Source organism: Protomyctophum parallelum, assembly GCF_964188405.1.
Source record: "Protomyctophum parallelum genome assembly, chromosome: 12".
NCBI classification, from domain to species: Eukaryota; Metazoa; Chordata; class Actinopteri; order Myctophiformes; family Myctophidae; genus Protomyctophum; species Protomyctophum parallelum.
Window position 1 is genome coordinate 8,334,715 of NC_139712.1, and position 16,466 is coordinate 8,351,180.

Below are 16,466 nucleotides of genomic sequence, written 5' to 3' on the forward strand. Positions count from 1 at the left end.
TACTAAGACCAGTGCCTATCAGGCACCGGCCTACTTGGGAACGATGCAAGTTGGGAACAATACAAATCAGGAATGCATACCCCCACAGTATGTGATAAATACCATGTCACATAGCATCTGTTTTAACTGTCTGTCTGTGTTTTAATTCCAGGAGGGAAAAACCACACGTGCAGATATTCCCAGGCCCACCAGTAGGGTGCAGTGTTTCTCTCTCTCTGGTTGAAAAACTGGATCAGATTTGCAACAAAAGGTAGACACACACACACACACACACACACACACACACACACACACACACTGGCACAATGGAAGGAATTAAAAATAAGTCAAGAAGATATGGAGGATATGTAGGATATGTAGGTATAACTTCTAATCAAAATAGTTATTTTCTAGAAACAGCAAAGCAATACAATGCTTGATTAATGGTCACTAATGGGTTAGGCTAGATTTATTAGGAAAACAATTACATTACAGAGAAAATTCCATTTTTCAATGTAGGCATACTCTTAAAGTAAGGCAGAAATTAAGCGACTTTGTGAGAGAGAGAGAGCACACACACATTGAAAACAGGCCCCTCCTCGACCAATCAGCTTGATCAGACATTCTGCCTGAGAGAGAGAGAGAGAGAGAGAGAGAGAGAGGCAGCACAAGTGGCCTAACCAAAGAGGCCTTTTCAAATACTGTCCCCATTTTCAAAACATTGTCAAACAAACCAAATCCATTACATCTTCAGTGGGAACTATCAATATAGCAAATGCAAATTACGATCAGCAATGTTAATTATCTCCCCATGCAGCCAGCTCGGTAGTAGTGAGCACGTGCACACGTACGTGCACAACACAGAGAAGTATCTATAGTGTTTTCAAAGAGAGCCGCCCCGTTTCTAACTATCTCAAGTTGTTCTCTGAGAGAGTCTGTGACTGACTAACAACTCAACGCTAGTCTTCAGTGCGCCCACATGCAGCTCCGCCAACCGGGCACGTGATGCCCAGTGGACGTCCCGGCGTCCGACGCACCACAAAACAACAAACCAAAAACAACAAACTTACAGAAAAAGATGTTCAATAAAAAGAAAAAAAATACATCAAAACAACAAACAGCGTTAAGCGCTTCTTCTTCGTCCTAGCACGGGGGGTTCACGTATAGCTCTGATGATGGTCTCTAAACCAGTGGTTCCCGAAAAGGGGTCCCCGCTCCGGGGGACCCCTAGGCAGGGGGTCCTTGAGGGAGTTTCAGGGGGTCCCCAGGGAAATGATAGTTAGGAACCACACGCACCCTTATGGGTCTGTGTACAAATGGAACCATTTGGTTCCATTTCTACACTCAGAGTTAAATTAAATTTGAGGGTCCAAGAGATAGAAATGCCATTAAATGGGGGGGGGGGGGGCAGGGGGGGGGGGGGTCCGTAGACTAATGCATGTCAAACTCACTGCTGGAGCTGTAAATTCTCTTACGGGGGTCCTTGGCGTATATTTTCAAATGGGGGTGTGCGCCTCCACGGGCTAATTAATGTCAATTGTGGGGGTCCTTGTTTGGGAACCACTGCTCTAAACCACCCTGGCCCTAACTATAACCTTCTCTGCCTCGTGCACGCACACACCGTACTCACCACCACCTCCAGCTGAAGACCGTACTGCCCATAGACCCTACTGCCCATAGCATCACTGCCAGCACGGACGGACGGGGAGCAAACTCCCCCTCGTCACCGGCACCGAAGAAACACAAAGAAAATAAACAAAAAATTAATCAAACCCAAATCTCCTTTAGCAACAAATTAAATATCATTCCATATACCTGTACACATATATATGTCTCACTGAAGTTGAACACTATACATAAGATGTTAATTTGCCCACTTTGCAAGTATCTATCTTAAAGAATGGATCACATTTACAATTATAATGTTTATAGTGTTTTCCATTCTTTCCACTAGTACCACAGCAGGACATCTTGATGAAAGTCATTACAATTTACAACGTATTTCATTAGAAAGACAGTAGGCCTATAGTACACTCAAGTTTTAACAAATGGGACTATAGTGATAGTAATAGTAGTAGTAATAGTAATTCAGGCAAACATCATTTGTTTGATTAATGCATACAGTCCACCAAAGAAAACTGTGTTTGAGGAGAGAAAAAAAATCATCACAATATGAATATAGCAATATAATCTATACGTATGTCTACATCAAATTAAATCACAATGCATCACCACGTTCTAGGCTTGTAGATCTGTTGCTTCTTCCAAACGTTTTGCCTATTTTGACATGCCCAAAATGGAGACCTTTGGGTTTCATGTCGTCGTCGTCGTATTACTGGTAGTCGAGGAGTGAATTTAATGCCCGACTTATTTCGTCTCTTCTGTGTTTCTGTGTCCAAATCCACCCATGGCAACCGCAGCTAAAACCGCCTTCTAGGGGTGCAACGGTTCAGTTGGACCTCGGTTCGGTTCGAACCTCGGTATGGGGGCCACGGTTTCGGTTCGGTTTCGGTACAGTAAAAAAAAATACACCCGTGTGAAGTGACCCCCAGGAACGCGCCCAGGGGGGCGGGCCGGTTCCGGCGAGCCGCCCCGTGTCCGAAACGGTTGAGAAATTACAGAGTTACTGTGTGCCGGTCCCTCTATACTGTACTGTACTGTCACACACAAAATCATCATATATACAGTTAATAATGTGCGTGTGTGTGTTTGTGTGTGTGTTAGGTTGCGCACAGGTGGTGAAAAACAACCATGCTGTTTCCATCCTCATACCCAGCCAGGCAGTGGCTTGCACCACTCAAAAAAGTTTATTTATAGCATTTTCTTTTCTTCTTTCTTTTTTTTTAGCATATATTATTTTATTAGGCATTTCTGCCTTTTCATTATTGTAAAGGGGGGAAAAAACCTTATATTGCCATTTTAATGTGCCTCATCATTATTTGCAAGGGGAAAATTCAATGCACCTATATGCGCTCACACGGGGCAGTAAGCACATGAGGAGAGGAGAGTGGTGGAGGGGAGGGGAGGATTCACAGAGTGAACTTGTGTACTGTCCATCTCATTCGTATCCGTTTATCCAAGAAGAACTGAGAACCATCATTCTCGACCTTGGCTATGATCTCCGCCTGTTCTTTCATTTCCTCCAAAGACTGAATTCGGGTCATGAAGCCCTCCTTGGCTTCAGACCTCTCCCCCTCGATGAGCAGGTCTATGTATCCAGGCAGGGCAGAAACAGGCATGGTGGTGGCGTGTGCATGTATATTCACAAAGACACTGAATATGTTACTCGTACTGACTTACAGCATGATGAAATTGAAACTGTGTGGGTTGAATTAATTTTCAAAAATGCTAAATCAGTATTAGTTGGCACCGTCTATAGACCGCCCGATCAGAATGGATTCTATGATATACTTGAGGGGTGCTTAGCTGGGGAGGATTGTGTAGAGAAAATCCTGATTGGCGACTACAATACGGATATGCTTCGTAAGGAAGCACCTGTGTTTAAGTCATTTAGTCGGTTTTGTGATCTGCATGGTGTCAGTCAGCTAATTACCCAACCCACAAGAGTGTGTGATTCTACTCAAACTGTCATTGATCTCATTCTGACCTCGGAAAAATCCAGAATCTCCAAGAAAGGGGTTATTGTTTGTGGGCTCAGTGATCATTTTATGATTTTCTGTACCCGCAAAATACAAAAACTGAAGTTTGACTGTCACAAAACAGTCATATCTAGGGACCTCAAAACCTACTCTAGCGAGGCCTTTAACCTTGAACTGGAGAGTCTGGATTGGTCCGATGTGCTCAGGAGCTCACTAGTCGAAGAAGCATGGCTTGGCTTTAAAACCAAATTTACATCAGTACTAAACATCATGGCTCCTTTGCGAACCGTCAGGGTCAAAACCCGCTCAGAGCCATGGATGAATTCGGACATACTGGCTGCAATGAAAACCAGAGACAACAAATGCTCTGAACTTCTTAAATGCAAGTCCAAGCTAGCCAAGCGTTTCGACAGTGATCTCCAAACCAAACTGTACATCCTAAAAACCCAATGTAACAAGCTAAGAAACGGTGTTATTGCCATGACCAAATCAGCAAAAAGTAACTTTATCAATGATAAAGCCGAGGAAATTAAAAACAATCCTCGGGAGCTTTGGAAGCTACTAAACAACCAACTAGGCTGTGGTCAGAAACTAAAAACCAGGTTTACTAACATAAACATCAAATCGAATAACACCCTCATCACTGACAAGCTTGATGTAGCCAACCACTTGAACATCTTCTTTACAAACATTGCAACAATGCTGGTTAACAAACTGCCCTCCCACTCTGGGCGTTTTGGTGTAGAACACATCAAAGCCTTCTACAAAAACCTAGGTGTTTGTAAAGATGATTTTAAAATGGCAATGGTAACAACTGAGGAGGTACTTAAAAAACTGAGTGCCCTCCAACCCCACAAGGCCACTGGCCATGACAATATTCCCTCCAAATTTCTCAGAGACTCAGCCATTTCCATAGCTCCCGTCATCACCCACATAGTAAACCTCTCCATCAAACAGGGACAGGTCCCCCAAGATTTTAAACTGGCCAAAGTAACCCCCCTGTACAAAAAAGGGAGTAAATTAGAACCTGGCAACTACCGCCCTATTTCTATTCTAAGCTCCATCTCGAAAGTGATGGAAAAAATAGTCTATGAACAGGTTGAAAAGTATCTTGCCACTAATAAATTGCTGTACGAGTTCCAATCTGGTTTCAGAACATCCCACTCCACTGACACATGCCTCCTCTATTTGAGCGACCACATCAAACACGAGGTGGACGCTGGAAAATACTGCGGCATGGTCATGCTGGACCTCCAAAAGGCTTTTGACACCACTCCATACTGGTTAACAAGCTTAAAGCTATTGGTTTTGATAGCACATCAGTGAGCTGGATGCAATCCTACCTGGAGGGGAGAGAACAGATGGTGGAGGTGAACGGAACACTGTCCCCTCCCCTCCCAGTGAGCTGTGGCGTCCCACAAGGAAGCATACTAGGGCCTTTACTGTTCCTAATATATGTTAATGACATGACTTCAGCTTGTGACTGCAACTTGTTCCTGTTCGCAGATGACTCAGCACTGCTGGTCTCGGACAGGAACAAACTGCAGGTTGAAAAGACCCTCAGCTCTGAACTCGGTAGAATCTGCACCTGGCTCGCTGATAACAAACTATCCTTACACCTGGGAAAAACTGAATCCATTCTCTTCGGATCAAATAGTAATCTCAGCAAGGCAGATGGCTTCTTGGTTAGAGTGGGTGAAATGTTATCACACGAAAAGATCAAATTACCTACCTAGGTTCCATCCTGGAGGCCAATCTTTCCGGTGATAAAATGGCCACCAACGTAATCAAAAAAGTAAATCAAAGAACAAGATTCCTTTACAGGATCTCCTCACTGGTCAGCAAAAACACCTTGAAGACCTTAACAGGAGCCCTCATACAAGGTTTCTTTGACTATGCATCCACCTCTTGGTACCACAGCACCTCAAAGGCCCTTAAAACAAGGCTCCAGACCTCCCAAAACAAACTGGTCAGGCTCCTACTTGGCCTCACCCCCCGAACCCACCCCACCCCTGCCCACTTTGACAGGCTGGGATGGATTAGGGTCAACGACAGAGTACAGCATCTTGCAATGGGTCTGGTCCACAAGATTCGTTACACCACCAAGATACCCATGTACCTGTCTAAATACTTCCTTAATGTAAACGAAGTCCACACCCACAACACCAGAGGGAGTGCAACAAACCATGTACAACCCAGATTCGGCACAAACAAGGGACTAAATTATTTTCGCTCCTATGCCACCAAAATGTGGAACGCCCTACCAACAGTCATTAAGACATGTGAATCCCTTGACTCCTTCAAAACCGCTCTCAAAGGAGGGAGGGCTGAATCCAGTTCTTGCGACCGACTGTCTGTTGCTGCCCCCTGTCGACCGGTCTTGTATAGGTCGGCCGGTCGGTCCAATGCAATTTTAGCAAACCGGCCGGTTTGATGGGTCGGTCGGTCGCTATGTGTGTCCGTCGCTCATTTTTCAGGTCGGTCGGTCGCTATGTGTGTCCGTCGCTCATTTTTCAGGTCGGTCGGCCGCTATGTGTGTCCGTCGCTCATTTTTCAGGTCGGTCGGTCGCTATGTGTGTCGGTCGCTCATTTTTCAGGTCGGTCGGTCGCTATGTGTGTCTGTCGCTCAGTTTTCAGGTCGGCCGGTCGGTGATTTGGTCTGTCTTCATATTTTTTTTCTGCTCTCGTTGGACTTAACTTTATAAGTCCAATGGAACAGTTCTTTGTAACGTATGGCTGCTGTAGTGTAGCGGTCTATTCTGTCGCCTCTCAATTTCTTTTAGCTGGGGGACGTTGGTTCGATTCCCGCTCGCGGCAGACAAAAAATATTATATTTTAGACAGACAGACAGACAGACAGACAGACAGACAGACAGACTGTCTGCCTGTCTGCCTGCCTATCAAATAATGTATTCATTCCATATTTTTTTAAATATAATAATCTTTGTGTGCCGCGCGATTCGAACCAGCGTCCCCAGCCAAATTTTTTTTGAGAGGCGACAGCATAGACCGCGACACTACAGCAGCCATAGGTTACAAACAAGTGTTCCACTGGACTTATAAAGACAATAGCACCCAGCTGCAGTCTCGCAGACGGGCCGTGCTCCGTGAGGGCGGTGATCCGTGAGGGGAGGGACCGGAAGTGCTTTTTTTTTCGGCTTGCACGTGCACAAGCGCACATGCACGCACGCGCAACATAATGCGCGTGCACGACACGCACTTGCTGGTGCGCGCTTAAATGCCGGGTGTATATAGTACCAGCTGTGCTTAATCATAATTACGTGCTCGGTTTGGAAAAGTTTGATGTAGTTTGTTGTAGGTAATAGTTTAATTGAAAGCTTATTAGTTGGTGGTATAAGTGTGCATATTTGAAGAAATGCTAATCTAACAATAATAAAATGATATGCAATAATAGGCTAGGCCTATATGGTCGAATATGACATAATGATATCAAGGCATTTAAGTAATGTAATAAGTTGCTATAACCCCGTACCCCTGTCCCACACACACCATGTCCAGACCATAGACCACAGACACAGGACCATATGCATTGAATTTACTATGAAAACCTGCATTTCCCGTCAGTCAGTCAGTAAGTGTGTCATGTCACGCCTCGTGTCATGCCTCCATATATGGTCACGCCTCGTGACACGTCACACCACCATATATGGCCGTTTCCATATATGATATAAGATCCCGACACTGACCTCATCAAACCCTGGATAGCCATACATGGAAAAGACTGGATCATCACCTAGATCTCCATATATGGAGCTGAGGCAGCCAGCAACTCTACATCTGACCTCATAATGTAATAATCAGCTCATAATGTAATTAAAAGACGAGCACATAACTTAATAGATTTTTCTATAATGTAATAATGTGTTACATTAAGAACCTCCACATAGGCGACTCATAGTGTAATAAAACTTCATAATGCAATAATGTCTTTATAATATATGAGCTGATTATTACATTATGAGTTTTTATTACATTTTAGTCATATTGACCATGATACTGACATGACACTGACATGATACTGACCATGACACTGACATGACACTGACATGATACTGACCATGACACTGCCATGATACTGACCATGATACTGACATGACACTGACATGATACTGAGCATGATACTGACCATGACACTGACATGATACTGAAATGACACTGACCATGACACTGACATGACACTGACCATGACAATGACATGATACTGACCATGACACTGACATGATACTGACCATGACACTGACATGACACTGACATGACACTGACATGACACTGACATGACACTGACCATGACACTGACATGATACTGACCATGACACTGACATGATACTGACCATGATACTGACCATGACACTGACATGATACTGACCATGATACTGACATGACACTGACATGATACTGAGCATGATACTGACCATGACACTGACATGATACTGACATGACACTGACCATGACACTGACATGACACTGACCATGACAATGACATGATACTGACCATGACACTGACATGATACTGACCATGACACTGACATGACACTGACATGATACTGACCATGATACTGACATGACACTGACATGACACTGACATGACACTGACCATGACACTGACATGATACTGACCATGACACTGACATGATACTGACCATGATACTGACCATGACACTGACATGATACTGACCATGATACTGACATGACACTGACATGATACTGACCATGATACTGACATGACACTGACATGATACTGAGCATGATACTGACCATGACACTGACATGATACTGACATGACACTGACCATGACACTGACATGACACTGACCATGACAATGACATGATACTGACCATGATACTGACATGACACTGACCATGACACTGACATGATACTGACCATGACACTGACATGACACAGCATATTTCTGCTGGGATGTGACTTTCTTTCTGGGACATACTGTATAGGCCTATCATCTTCAGAAATAATCAAATATAATTCAGAGTTAAATTAATAATTCAATTGAGTAATTCATGCTATTACATTAGATAATATTCAAGCAGGATAAACCATTTGTACTATAATCAATAAACCATAAAAAAAAAATAATAATAATAATAATAATAATAATAATAATAAATAAATAAAATAATAAATAAATATAATTAATAATGTTTATATTAATATAAATAATAATAATTAAAAAAAAAAAAGTTGTGAAAGTGATCTGTCGGAATGGTGGGACCTTTTCTGCCGCGGGTCCCTGTCGGAATGGTGGGACTTTTTTCTGTCGGAATGGTGGGATGTTTACAAATATGGAGCATACCACCATTCCGACAATTAGAAGTCAATGTCGGAGTGGCAGCATGTCGGAATGGAGACTATACAGTAGGGCTTATCACACCTGCTAAAAGCACTCATTTGGAAACTGATGCATGATGCTGACCATGATACTGATATAAGAATGTGTTGTTGCGACTGTAGGCCACTGTTTACTATGAAAACCTGCATTTCCCGTCAGTCAGTAAGTGTGTCATGTCACGCCTCCATATATGGTCACGCCTCATGACATCACGCCTCGTGACACGTCACGCCACCATATATGGCCGTCTCCATATATGATATAAGATCACGACACTGACCTCATCAAACCCTGGATAGCCATACATGGAAAAGACTGGATCATCACCTAGATATATGGAGCTGAGCCAGCCAGCAACTCTACATCTGACCTCAAACCCTTAGATCTCCATATATGGAGCTGACCTGTTCTGACATTCCATATGTTGATCCTTCCCCACCCGTCCTTCCTCTTCGATGTTTCCCTTTTGACTGATACCTGTCCATTCAAACGGGCCCGCCCCAAAGTTATTAGTGAAGTTCTCAGGCCCAAAAATGAAGGCCCGGCCCTACCTGGGCCCTCATCAAACCCTGTACACTCAAGACACTGCCCCCACTGCCCCTTAGATCTCCATATATGGAGCTGACCTGTTCTGACATTCCATATGTTGATCTGACCTCATCAAACCCTGTACACTCAAGACACGCTCCATGGCCAGTACAGAATTAATTCCATATGTTGATCTGACCCCCCCATGCCAAAGCACCAGCGCTCGCCCAGCAGTCTGCCGTCACCCAGGCAGATGTGTGCACGTGACCTCACTTCTCGCCTTCAGGGCGTCTTACTGGTATAGTCTGATTGGCAAGATGGTCTACTGTTATTTATCTTTCTATTCCCACAATATAGTCTACAGAAAAATATGGCATATATTTTGGACATCATTGATCATGAATAATACATTTTTAAGTTTGACAGCCCTAATACTATATATTATTATTATTGTGGTTGCCCAAATATAATAATTCACATATATATATATATATATATATATATATATATATATATATATATATATATATATATATATATATATATATATATATATTAAGGTGGATAAATCATGGACCAAAGTTAAAGATGGAGTGCCACCATTTTTTTCCACCCTAAAACATGATCATCAGGTATTATTACAATATAAGGGGGAATAACTTTTTCCAAAAAGTGTACAGTATTTGTTAAAATCATGCTTTTATGTGGACACGCCCACCAGTTCATTAAGTATGCCTGGTTTGCCTGGTGGGTGGTGATGGGTGGTGATCCACCTGAACTGAAGCCACACCCACAGCTGTAGTTGTATGATAAAGGGGGAGGGGTTTGGGGAGGGGCTGATAGTGTGGTGTCACTATATTACTGTTTACTTCATTGGCCTGTTTAACTGTCAAGGGTTCGGCCTCCAGGAAGAAACCCTAAATACAAAGGCAATACACAATTGCACATAAAAACAACTCCAGTCTGTCTAATTAAGTACTGTCACCTCATAGACACATGAAAAACTGGAAAAATTAAAAAAATGTGGCACTCCATCTTTAAGTTTACATTTAGCAATGTTGCTCATTCCACGGACGCGTGGTCCTGACAAGCTGTACCCCGTTGTAAAGGTGACTAATCAACGATTAAAATGATATAAAACACAATACCAATTGGTATTATTAAAGTGCACTTCCGGTCCCTCCCCTCACGGATCACCGCCCTCACGGAGCACGGCCCGTCTGCGAGACTGCAGCTGGGTGCTATTGTCTTTATAAGTCCAGTGGAACACTTGTTTGTAACGTATGGCTGCTGTAGTGTCGCGGTCTATGCTGTCGCCTCTCAAATTTTTTTTGGCTGGGGACGCTGGTTCGAATCGCGCGGCACACAAAGATTATTATATTTAAAAAAATATGGAATGAATACATTATTTGATAGGCAGGCAGACAGGCAGGCAGTCTGTCTGTCTGTCTGTCTGTCTGTCTAAAATATAATATTTTTTGTCTGCCGCGAGCGGGAATCGAACCAACGTCCCCCAGCTAAAAGAAATTGAGAGGCGACAGAATAGACCGCTACGCTACAGCAGCCACACGTTACAAATAAGTGTTCCATTGGACTTATAAAGTTAAGTCCAACGAGAGCAGAAAAAAAATAATATGAAGACAGACCAAATCACCGACCGGCCGACCTGAAAACTGAGCGACAGACACACATAGCGACCGACCGACCTGAAAAATGAGCGACCGACACACATAGCGGCCGACCGACCTGAAAAATGAGCGACGGACACACATAGCGGCCGACCGACCTGAAAAATGAGCGACGGACACACATAGCGACCGACGGACCTGAAAAATGAGCGACGGACACACATAGCGACCGACCGACCCATCAAACCGGCCGGCCGACGTGAAATACGTCGGTCGCTAAAATTGCATTGGACCGACCGGCCGACCTATAAAAGACCGGCCGACAGGGGGCTGCGACAGACTGTCGGTCACAAGAACAGGATTCAGCCCTTGCTGTCTCAAAGGGCACCTACGGATGAAACTGGCCTCTGTAAGATCTGAATCCCCCCCACCCCACCCCCCCCCCCCCTTCCCCCTCACTGTATATGTATCTTTTCCCTTTTTGCTTCCTATATGATGAATTCCTGTTCTGTTCTTTAGCTACATAGAAATGTCTATTTGTATGTCTCTAAATGTTTTGATGAATTGAACAATGTGGACCCTGTTGTAAACAAGTGTAATGCTTAATTGGGTCGTCCACTCACAGTTAACAGTCTTTGTATTGAGTTTGTGCTTGAAATGTACTGTAAATTCTGCAAACTGTTAATAAATATTTCAATCAATCAAAAAAAAAAGGGCAGAAAGTGGATTGGGCCTCAAGGCGATCTCACTCAGTCTGGCCAAACATGCAACTGCCTCCTGCCCGAGGGGCCCCATCTGGTCCTGGAGCGGTTTTCTTTCCATCCTTGTAGTTGACGTCATCATTATAGATTCTAAGAGGTGATTCATCTTACGCTTCATCATCCATAGCCTTTGACTTTCAAAAATTGCATCATCAGCTTGCATCTTCATCATCATCCTGATTTTATTGATGGCTGTCTCAAGCCTTTGGCATTCTTTAAGAACCTCCTTTGTTTGCTGCAAACTGTTGGTTTCCATTTTGTCTAAAGCGGCAAAGAAACGTTTCAAGCCACTCATGGCCATGTTCCAAAACATTTGTTCAAAGTTTTCATCGTCTTCATCTTCATCTTCACCACAGTCCCTTTTCCCGGGGGAACTGTTGTCTGCAAACAGAGCAGAGGAGTTGAATTTGAAGTGAATGGGCGACCCTGCATCTGTTTTGGGACATGGGATATCGGACGCGTTTATCGCCTCCAGAACTGGGGGCTGCTGGCCGTCTGCAAACGTCACCAGCATCCGAATGTGCTTTGCAATGTCTTTACCAAAAATGGAGAGCACGGAGTCACACACACACTTCTGTGTGTGTGTCAGTCTTGCAAGAGAGGCCTGGGTAACGAAACACAACATGTCAATCTCAGTGACACCAACGTCGGAACCGAAAAGGTTCCGGATCTTCTCTATGATTTCCGTGTCTCTTTGTATTCCTTGAAAGCCTGGTGTGTCAACGATGGTGAGCGTATAAGGGACTCTAAAACCCTCTTGGTGGTTCAGTTTGTATGCAGTGACCTGAGATGTTTGGCTTTCAGCGTGGTTGCCTGGTCCCTTGTCGATCAATTTAAATCGATAATCATCATTCCAGTTTATGCCGAGGATGTAGTTGACCATCCCATTGATGAGGGTGGTCTTCCCTGCCCCAGTTGCTCCAAGCAGCATGATCGTGCGGTTTCGCCTTGTGCTTTCCTCGCCAACACTGTAGCTCCTGCATCCATCAATGTCCGTTTCATTCAATTTCAGAGGTAGCTTGTAAACTTTGGGTGGCCCCGGATTGATGAGTTCGCTATTACGTCTGGCAAATTCAGACGGAGATACAGTTGCAGCTTTTGTTGTCTGGACAGTGACCGGAATGCTTTCCTTGCTTCTGCCAGCTACGCCACAGTCACATCTGACTCTGACTACATAATCTGTCAAAGCTTCTAGCCGGGTAATGATGGCATTTTCAGCATTTGATTCCACTTTGTTCCACTGCAGTTGATCATGTTTCATTCCAGTGGATACTTGTGAGTACTCCACAATGTACCTCTCCACGTTCACGCCGTCTCTGCGCTCCGTCGGTCGCTCCCATTTCACTGAGAGTTGATCCGAGTATGCTTTAACTTGAAGTTTTTCAGGTGGACTTGTGGGTAAAGTGTTGATGGAGCCACTGACTTCACTGGCTGGCCCTCTGCCAACTGGACCCACTGCTCGGTATCTGAACATGTACTCCGTGTTAGGAGTCAAATTTGACACTGTGACTTCATCAGCTTTGGCTGCAGTCTGCTGTTGCCAGATATCTTGTCCAGTGCCACGGTACTCAATACAGTAGTGGCTGGTGCCCTCTGCTCCAAATCTCGGTGCGCACACCTTGAGTGTGACGTTGTTGTGGTTTATGTCACTCGCTACAGCTGTGTCAGGCTTCGAAGGTGGCTCGAAGTTCTCATTGGCCAGAAATCCATCCTCATACAGGTTGACACTTGCACCCTTTTGACTCTCATTTGCTGTAGCTGTCACAAGGAACTGTATATTTTTACTGTCCTTGTTGGCTTCCGCAAAATCAATGAAAAGCTTAGCTTTCTGCCTCACTTTCTCATATAGCTCTTTTGAGCAGTACCATTGTTCTTCTTCTACATCTCGGGGATGCAGTGCAGTATCGTCGGTTTTCACTTGTTTCGGTGCTTCTCTTAGATAGCTTGATAAAGCTGACAGATATGGTTCAGCCGTTTGCAGTGAGGTGAAAGCAAAGCATACCGCTTGCTTGGTTTCTGAATTAAAGATTATTTTGTCAATTTCATTCTGACTTGAGACAACCTTTGTGTGTTTCATCATGTTAGTGAGGGAGCCTATGATGGTTATTTCTCTCTCTTTGCAGCGCATCCACTCACTCAGGTCTTTGTTGTTGAAAGGAGATGAGTGTCTTCCTTGCAGGATCTCTGCAAGCACACTTTCCTCTTCCCCACCTCCTCTGAGTAAAGGGAGTTTCCTTGCCAAGGTCTTCTGAAAGTCTAGCTTGAACTCATTACACAGATCTTTAAATTCCCTCAGCTTCTTGCTGATCTGTGGGAACTGTTTTGCGACAGTGCTCTTCAGTTCATCGTTGCACCTCAGTTCCAGTTCAGCGATGTACTCCAGGACACTTTGAGCTTCGTTCACTAATCCAATGCTAATCTCACGGACCAGCTGAGCAGCATTCGAATCTAAAAGCTTTAAAGGCATCAGCCAGACCTTCACTGGTACAGCATTCTCTCCATGTGTTCCCAACAATTGTGGAAGACTTTGGTAGACTTGTATTGCATCTTTAAAAGACACTGGGGTGGTTTTAAGAGTAAAGTCCCCATGGAACTTACAGGAGAACTTATCAGCCTTTGCGATGTCTGTGTCTTTCATTTGTAGAGAAGCTTCACCTCCCATTGGCATGCAGGGGATCTTATTGATTGCTGCCTTCAAGTGGCCTTCGATTTCTTCACGATTCTCATTATCGGACACTTCACGGTCAAATACAAAGAAGGCTTGTGCCCCATAAAGGATACCAGTTACAACATGTGTTGCTATGCCTGAGTCAAAAACATGTGGATGGCTCACATTGCCTCTTGCAAGATGATTCATTGACAATTCTTCAAACATTGTGGTAGCTTTGTATTTGAATGTTACTCTCGCCTGATTTTGTGTAGTCTTACTATCATTGAGATATTTGGCAGAGCCCTCAACCTCTACCAGTCCACCCAAGAAACTTGCTTTCAAGGACGCTTCAACATTTAGTGATGAAATTTTGTCCTTAATCGATTCAGATGCAACAATCTCAAATTCAGTGTTGCGCTGGGGTCTTTTTCTGATATCCTTTCCCAGATCTTCATTATTCCACAGTGTATAGCCTGAAATTGATAAAGTAGCTCAGTTATGTGCCTGTCACTAATATTGATGTTTGATGAAGACATTAAACTTGGTAAACAGCCTTGGAATTCATCAATAATATAATGAAAACGTGTTGATGGTTTCTCACTGATCCTGGGATGGCTGCCATATAATATTGAAATGTAGCTACCGTATAATTCCAGTAGTAATTAGTACAAATTTATTTTAGTAAAACTTCACGCCCCTTACCCCTTATCCCTAAACCTTTTTGCCATTTTTTACTATTTTAAAACATTTTAAAATAGTACAAATAGCCTATACAAGCTAACAACGTGCACGTCTATATAGATTGGCTAGTTGAACAACTTTTAAATGTTTTAAAATAGTAAAAAATGGCAAAAAGGTTTAGGGATAAGGGTAGCTCCGATTTATCGGTTTGAATCTCAAATCGAAATCAGACCAGCCTCTCCTCTTTAGTGGAAATCTCACGAACGTTTGACCTACTCACCAATACAAACACGGGTTGTGTCAATAGAAAGCCTACTTTCCTTAGTGGACGCACTCTGAGCCCCCCCCCCCCCCCCCCCCCCCCCCCAGAGAGGCAGTTCTCTGGGCAATATCAGTAGAGGGCGCAGCGGAGTAACTATTTTTTTTTTTTTTTTTTTCGGTGGGAACAAAATCCCCTTTTGGCCAAAAAGTACAGTTTATACGTGTGGTGGGGGGCTCAGAGTGCGTCCACTAAAGAGGAGAGGCTGGTCTGATTTCGATTTGAGATTCAAACCGGTAAATCGCATAGCCTTCTGCGAAGCGGAAGGCTATGGAACAGAGCTAGGATAAGGGGTAAGGTTGTGTATTTTCTTGACGGGCAAGTGCTTTTGAGACTTTAGTGTCAATCCCAATCTTGTGAAGTCAATACATGACTATTACTGTTAAGCTTTGTGGTTTGAATTCTCACTGGGAGCACCCATTCAACATATTAATGTAAAAATGGTGAAAGTGGTCTACATTTAAAGCGTTACCTGGGACAAGCGAGTCTGATCGACAGTCATAGAGCATGCCAAGACTGAAGGGTCGTCCCAGAGCTGCCAGCTGTATGATTGAAGCGTCCATTTCTCACGCTGATCAGGAGAAAATAAATACACCTTTGTTAGTTCATTCACCCTGTTGGTAAAACATAATACGCACTATAGCCTACATGCTGTGAACTCTGAATCTGGGCCTTACTTAAATACTCTGTGTAATTTAAGTTCTCCATGAGTTGAAGCTTGTTCTGAAGTTGCTATACCAACGAGGGAGTGTTTGCCAAATGCTGCTTTTAGTTGTGACAATAGGAGCATGTATGGGAAGGCATGACAGACTTATACTTATTGCTTAAATACCTTGTAAAACAATTGTAAATAGAGTAAATACTTGTGTTCTATACCTCTAGCAAACCAGGATCTGCTGTGACAGTCAGGATCATCAAGTTTTCACCATGCAGCACCTGATTACCTGTATGGGAAAA

The 16,466-nt window shown here is 43.7% G+C and overlaps 1 protein-coding gene across 1 annotated transcript; it reads right to left on the reverse strand.

The window, feature by feature from the left end:
- Positions 1–3,008: 3,008 nt before the first annotated feature.
- Positions 3,009–16,072, reverse strand: LOC310867493 (stonustoxin subunit alpha-like; the record flags this gene model as incomplete). The annotated part of the gene is made up of 5 exons (XM_083777608.1): positions 3,009–3,187; positions 12,211–12,393; positions 12,673–12,836; positions 13,155–14,982; positions 15,982–16,072. 5 exons carry the CDS (start codon positions 16,070–16,072, stop codon positions 3,009–3,011), a joined length of 2,445 nt encoding a protein of 814 aa, XP_083633734.1.
- Between the last annotated feature and the right edge of the window lie 394 nt (positions 16,073–16,466).